This window comes from Physeter macrocephalus, chromosome 4 (assembly GCF_002837175.3).
Source record: "Physeter macrocephalus isolate SW-GA chromosome 4, ASM283717v5, whole genome shotgun sequence".
Lineage (NCBI taxonomy): Eukaryota > Metazoa > Chordata > Mammalia > Artiodactyla > Physeteridae > Physeter > Physeter macrocephalus.
Genome location: NC_041217.1, coordinates 25,959,048 through 25,966,215, shown reverse-complemented (window position 1 = coordinate 25,966,215; position 7,168 = coordinate 25,959,048). Strand labels below are relative to the sequence as shown.

The 7,168-nt window shown below is 43.6% G+C and overlaps 1 protein-coding gene across 1 annotated transcript; it reads right to left on the bottom strand.

Moving 5' to 3' along the window:
• Positions 1-1,804: 1,804 nt before the first annotated feature.
• LOC102975124 (transmembrane epididymal protein 1) lies at positions 1,805-5,551 on the bottom strand. The gene is given in 3 exon segments (XM_028488410.1): positions 1,805-2,745; positions 2,748-3,650; positions 4,570-5,551. Coding segments are annotated over 2 exon segments (768 nt in total). The 5' UTR covers positions 2,848-3,650; positions 4,570-5,551; the 3' UTR covers positions 1,805-2,077.
• Positions 5,552-7,168: the final 1,617 nt, after the last annotated feature.

The following is a 7,168-nucleotide window of genomic DNA, read 5'->3' as shown; positions in this document are numbered from 1 at the left end:
GCCTGGGGGGGGGGGGGGAGGGGGCTGGGGGGGCGGAGCTTAGGCAGGGTTGGGGGTTAGGTGTGGAGTGGTGGAGGGCAGGTGTGGGGCCTAAGCTTAGGACCCACTCCGCTGGAAAAGGCTTCGGGGGTGGGGCCTAGGTGGGGGTGGGGTTTAGGCGGGGGCGGGGTCTAGACTGAGGACCCACGCAGCTGGAAAAGGCTGCATGGCAGGAGGGGGCCTCAGAGCGTTGAGTATGGAGGTAAAGACCTGGGTGTGGGTGTGGGTGTGGAGCTTAGGCTCAGCTAAGGAGGGAGCCTTGGAGGGTGGAGGATTAGGCCTGGGACCTCAGCAGGCTCCCTGCAGCCCAATTGGGCAGGGGAAACTCTGGTCACATTCCCTTCTGATCTTCGGATCTCCTGAAGGTCTCTCCCCATCCCCATTGATCCTCTCACTGTGGGTAGGCCCCTGCAGAGCTTGGGAACCCCTCCCATCGCCCAGCCGCCCCTCAGGGGCACTGGTCCCATCCAGCCTCTACTTTCCCTCCCTGCTTCCCACCCTCCCACACCCTCAGGACCCATGCAGCTAGAAGGGGCCTTGCAGGGCAGAGGATAAGGCCTGGGACCTCAGCAGGCTCCCTGGGGCCCAAGTAGACAGGGGAAATGCTGGCCACGTTCCCTTCCAATCCTCCGATCTCCGGAGGATCTCTCTCCATCCCTCTCAACAACCTCACCATGGGTGAGCCCCTCTGGGTGTGGGAAACCCTCCCCTCCCCAGTCACCCCTCAGAGGCACCGGTCGCATCCCACCTCCACTTCTCCTCCCCACTCCCTCCCTTAAACATCCTACCAGGAGGCTTGTTGTTTCCTCCTGTCCCCTTAAGTGTCAGTGGTCCCCCACCAGTGCCTGGGAGATGCCCTAGTTGGGAAGAGGGGCAAACTGTGTCCTACTAGTCAGCCATCTTGACTCAGCCCTAAGCCATTGGATTTTATTTTATATGAGAAACAGAAAATATTGAGTGCAGGTGAGTCTTATTTGGAAATTCATTGAGGTGTGTACACAGCAATGGGTTGATCTACCCAAGCAGAAGAATCTAACAGACACTACACTTGGCGAGAAGGGGGTGGAGAAATTCTGGAAGCAGACAAACACTTTTGAGCCCTCAGTATGTGCAGGTTGCTGCTGTGTTCTTCTCGACCCTGAAGAGGAAATTGCCTTTAAGTATTGTGGTGATGGTATCACAATATATTTATGCCCAAACCCTTCAAAATATGTGACTTATGTCCAATTTTTTAATATATTAAGTACATATCAACAAAGCTGAAAATTGCCTTTAAGTATTGTGGTGATGGTATCACAATATATTTATGCCCAAACCCTTCAAAATATGTGACTTATGTCCAATTTTTTAATATATTAAGTACATATCAACAAAGCTGAAAAAAAAATAAACCATAAAGTAATCAAAGGAAACACCTCAATAACAGTTCTATGAGTTCTACGTGGTCAAAATAACAGTTCACATTTAGTATGAGTATTGAGGCGATCCAGAAAGAAAAAGGATGAGGAGGTGGTTATTATGATGGGTAAATTATTATACTGCACTAAAGACTGTAAATCATTATAATTACTAAATGTCAGTGACTAGTGGTAGGTATTCTATGTGGTGGGTGAGGGATATTTATAAAAACCCAAAGGCAGGATATAGTACATTTATTTTCACTTTCTACTGTGTGGGGGTGGTGGGTGAGGAATGCAGAGAGGAGCAGGGCAAGCAGATTGCTTTGGCTGGAGCTGAGGCGAGTTGAGGGGAGATGGGGGAAATACTTGGGGAGCTGAAAGTGAAGGACATAGTAACTTGCCTCCTGGGTTCATTTGCCTTTTCTCTGCTCACTGCTTAGCAAACGAGACTGAAAGAAGCCAAAAGAGGAGAGAGCTGTATGCCCCTCCCAGCGGAGTGAGCTGCCTCGGTGGCACCTCTGAAGGATAGACACTTGGTCTCCCTCTCTGACAGTCCCTCTTCCCACAACTTCTCCTCAAGATGTTCCAGAATGTGCAGCTGAGAGAAACCCTTCTGGGCTCACCTGGTTCAGAAATCATCAAATGTAACAATACCACAAAAAGGAGATGCCGTAGATCCAGATGATCAAAATGGCAACGGAAGCCACATGCCAGCAGAAGAAGACGGTGACAAATAAAATATCATTTTTGTCACCATCCATCCATTTATGGCCAGAGATTGGTTTGTACAGTATAAAGCCTATCTGGATCAGCCAGGAGCCTGTAATCATATATAAAAAGGCCTTCATCACCCAGAGCCGCCGCACGTTGGGAGCCCACAGCTCAGCGATCACCACCAGCAGCAGCAGGAACAAGGCCTGGATGAGCAGGACGTGACACTGCAGCTCCACCCCTTCTGAGTCCTGCAAGTGAGACACCATCAGGGGCAGAATCAGAAACATGCCCAGGCCTTGGGCGCCTTGTTCCAGGGCAGGAGACCGCTGGGGCAGCAGGTTCTGGCTCACCACATCTACACACCCACTCAGGAAGAAGGTCGTGTAGAGAGTGAGGTGCTGCCACTGTTTGTGGTGCAAAAAGTTTCTCTGGTGATATATCTTGCTGATCAGTGCAAACTGCCCTTGAATGTTATGCAGTTCTTGGGCTACTAAAATGAAGGGGCTCAATATCTTCGCCAGTCCCACATAGTATATTTGCTGCAGCCTCGCCCATCTTCCTTTGCTCCAGGGACGGCGTGGCAGATACTGGAGGGGTAGTTGCATATCAAGGCCCTGGAGACGAGTCGTGCGTGATAAAGTCCATAGAAGAGGAGAGACAGTCCTGGGTACAGATGACCCTCAAAGCCGCCCATGAGACTGAAGGTAGCTCTGAGCACTGGCAGAGGCAAGAGGCTCCGGAGTGGCCATGTCAGGCTCTAGAGTGTGGAGGGGGCTTCTTGAAGTCTACTTATATTCTCTGTTCAGCTCATTGCCTCCACATACAGAAGGAAAATGGTTTTGGAGAAAACCCAAACTGTTTTTTGGGTGGGTGTCATGCTTTCAGTTCTGGTCTTCTGCTCTGGTTCATTGATAGCTAACCAACCATTGCCAGATGAAGAAATAAGCATATTCGCCAGCACAATGCTTGAGTGTCTCTCCTTCTCAGAGACAATGCCATAGGCCCTCCATTGCCGCTCCTCCCCCTTGTCCCCATTTCTACCTTCCTTACTTCCCTCCCAAATTCAGAGAACACAAGCAAGTACTCAGAGACAGCAAGGAGAACACACAATATAGTCTAAATCCCTTAAGATACCTCACATATAACCTCATACAAATACTAGGTACAAATGTGCTCTTCTGGGTATAAATAGTCTTATAAGCCACAAATAAACATACACAGCCCAATTACTCTGATGTTACTTGATGACAGCCAGAAAAATGTTCACTCCTGACAATCTCTTCCACTCATCTCCAGATAGAACTGAATGGCTCCATCTGAGGTTCCTTCCTTTGAGTTTCAGTGTTTTTCCAACTTGTGCAGGCAAATAGGTTCCACTCAGAGGTACTGATTTGAAATCTCTTGGGTAGTGTCTTGCAATAAGCACTTCAGTAAACATTCCCAGGGAATTTTCTTATGCACACTAAATTTTGAGAATCACTGAGTAAAATGTAGGTACTGGTAACAAAGAAGATCGTATTCAGTTAGTAACCTTCATGTGAATTAAACAGCAAATATTTTCTCTCATGAAAAAAGCATTTATTTACAGTGTGATGGTCTTGTTACACTTCATGACAGTCAATCAAGTACAGGAAATGTCTTTAATTAATTATGTTTTATATTGATCCTACAGATTTCCATATTGGTTTATTTGTCTTTTGTTGCTAGTATGAATGGATCTTCCATTTTATTATTTTATTTTTACAGATATGAGACTATAATTTTATATTGATCTTTATATTAATCATCTTGCATTTATATACTGTTCTTCCTAATTTTCAAATGATTTTATGGAATCATATTATATGTAAATTAGGAAAAAAATTATGTCCTTTTAGATATATTTTTGTCTTTTCTAATTGCCTTTTCTAATTGAATTATCCTGGTAGAAATATATTGTTGTTTTGATTATGAAAGCTTCCCTTGGAAATTCCCTGGTGGTTCAGTGGTTAGTACTCTGCGCTTTCAATGACAAGGGTGCTGATCCTATCCCTGATCGGAGAAGTAAGACCCCACAAGCCGCTCGCACCGTGTGGCATGGCCGAAAAGAAAAAACAAAGAAAGAAAAAGAAAGCTTCCCTCTTCTGGGAAGTGTCCACTCAAACCATCTGGGTCAAGTGGGACCTGTCATCTTTTAATCAATTCTGCTTTCCTAGTCATATATCGGCCAAGAGATGGACACCTGACCCAGCTAAGCCAATCTAAGCCCTTCACCAGATTTGTTTTAAACTAAAGAAAACAGCTCTCAGCTCTTCTGTTCACTATAGAACCAAGTGGTGTATTAGGGTTATATTTCCTTCTCCATGGATCCATATTGTATTGGGTATTTGTCATTGTGTAACTAATTAACATAAACTAGTGGCTTAAAACAACATACATTTATTCTCAGTTTCCGTGGGTCAGGATGCAGGCATAGCTTTGCTGGGTCCTCTGCTCAGAGTCTCACAAAGTGCAGTCAAGGTGTCTGCCAGGTTGTGTTTCATTCTATAGCACAGGGTTCTCTTGGAAGCTGACATGGTTGTGGCAGAATTTGGTTCCTTCTAGTTGTAGGACTGAGGTCCCCATCTGCTTGCTAGCTATCATTTTACACCTAACAGATTGACAAAAATTAGCCTGACAATAGTCTGACGATGTGAAAGAAATAGAATAATTAACATATTCTGAGGGGGAATGTAAGTTAATACAACCACTTTGGAAAAGAATTTGGCATTATATGACTTTATATAGTAAAGCTGAAGATATAGTTCCTTACTTGTATATACTGTACGACAACTCTCAGGAATGTCCACAATAGCACTGTTTAAATCTGACAGAGAGAGAGACAAATACTCAAAATGTCCTTCACTATTTAAATGCATAGATAAATTTATCAAATACTCATAACATAAAATATCATAGGGGAGTGAAAATGAAAATTACAGCTACATTCAACAACAACATTGTGACAGTTTTATGTGTCAACTTGACTGGGCATATGGTGCCCAGGTTAAACGTTATTCCTGGATGTGTCTGTGAGATTAGCCTTTGAATGGGTGGATTTAGTAAAGTAGATGGCCCACCCCTATGTGGGTGGACCTCATCCAATCCACTGAGGGCCTGAATAGAACAAAAGACAGAGGAGGGAGGAATTTGCCCCTTTTTTTTCCTGCCTGTCTACTGAGCTGGGACATGGGCCTTCTGCTCTTTCACTGGGATCTACATCAATTGTTCCCCTGGTTCTCAGGTCTTTAGATTGTCTTCAGATTGGAATTATATCACCGGCTTTCCTGGGTCTCCAGCTTGGAGAGAGCATATGGTGGGAATTCTCTGCCTCCAAAATTGTATGAACCATTTCCTCAAAATAAATTCCTATCTATCTATCTATCTATCTATCTACCTATCTATCTCGCTATCTACCTATCTATCTATCTATCATCTCCTATTGGTTTTTTTTTTCTCTGGAGAACCCTCACTAAGGCAAACATGGAATCTCAAAAATGTAATTTGGAAGAGAAAAGAATGTCACAAAATGTACATAATTTTGTGGATGATTCTATATACATAAAGTTCAAAAACATTCACAACTGAGAAATGTGAACACATATGTGGAACTATAAACAAAATTCAGGAAAATGGTTACCTCTGTGAGAGAAAGGATAGGATAGATTTGAGAGGGATACACAGGACATTGAAAATAATGGCAGTGTTTTTTTCTGTTCTTACAGTGGGTAACAAGAGTGTTGTATCCCAATGTTTACCTGCATTCTATATATGTTATTTTGTATCTACTCAACATTAATTTTTTTTAAGAAATAAGAAGGCTAAGTAGAAGTGTTGTGCAGGTGAGTGAGACTTGATGCCTAGTAAGTCTACTTTAGGGTGAGAAGGTGGGAAGACAGCTGTTTGCAAAGGGGCTATCCCAAATGCCAAAATGAGTTTTTCTCTAGGACATCAACACTTCTATGCGTCATCCTACAATACAACTGACTTTTTTTTCACTCAGTCATGTATCATGATGGAGATAGAACCATTTTGTCATATAGAGGTGCTGCTTACTCCTGTTAATGTCATATTCTTTTTCCAGTTCCTTATTGATGGAAATGTTGGCCTATCTGTTTTTTTAAAACAAATAATTCTGAGAAAATATTCTTCTTTAGGGTAGATAACCATAAATGACATTTCTGAGTTATAGACTAGTATTCCCTTTTTCAGTTTTAATAGATAGTGATAAATGTCCCATCAAAGTGGTGGTACCAATTTTCACTCAACCTCACAGCCCATTAATCAACAAATTCTCTAGATTCTCCTTCCTAAGTAACTTTTCTGGTCAGTTCCTTCCACTCCATCCCCACCCACCACCCTTGTTAAAGCATCACCAACACTGCATTGTTGCAATATCTCTTAACCAGGTTCCAGTCCTCATTGATTCCTATCCACATTGCAACCACAGTGAATGAAAACCTAATCTTGGGAATAAAGATCTAATCATGCCATGAGCTAATCTGAATTCTCTAGTGGCATCCCCTCGACTTGTGGATAAAATCGATGTCGTTAGAATGAGCTTCAAGGCCCCTCGTGTTTTGCCCTGGCCTCAGTTCCAGTCCCTTCCCACATGTACCATTCTCTCCAGGCATATCAGAAGCTTCCAGCTCGGTCTGAAATGGGCTTCCTATTACATATTTTTTCTCTATCTGAGAAACTCTGCCTTTCCTTCAAGGCTTAGCTCCAGCACTGCCTCCTCTCAACTGGGAAGGATACCTCTCCATGCAACTTCTAGTCATCTCTATCGGTACACTTGTCACCCTGTTTCACCAGTCTTTTTTTACTGGGAAGTAATAAACCATGTCCTGTCTTGCCTCTTTAGAGTCTAGCCCTATGCCTGGAGGTGCTCAATGGATGTTTGATGGATGCATGAATACATGAACACATAAACACATGAGCTCCACCATAAAATGCTTATGTTATAGTTATAAAGACAGAAGAGATACATACAAATG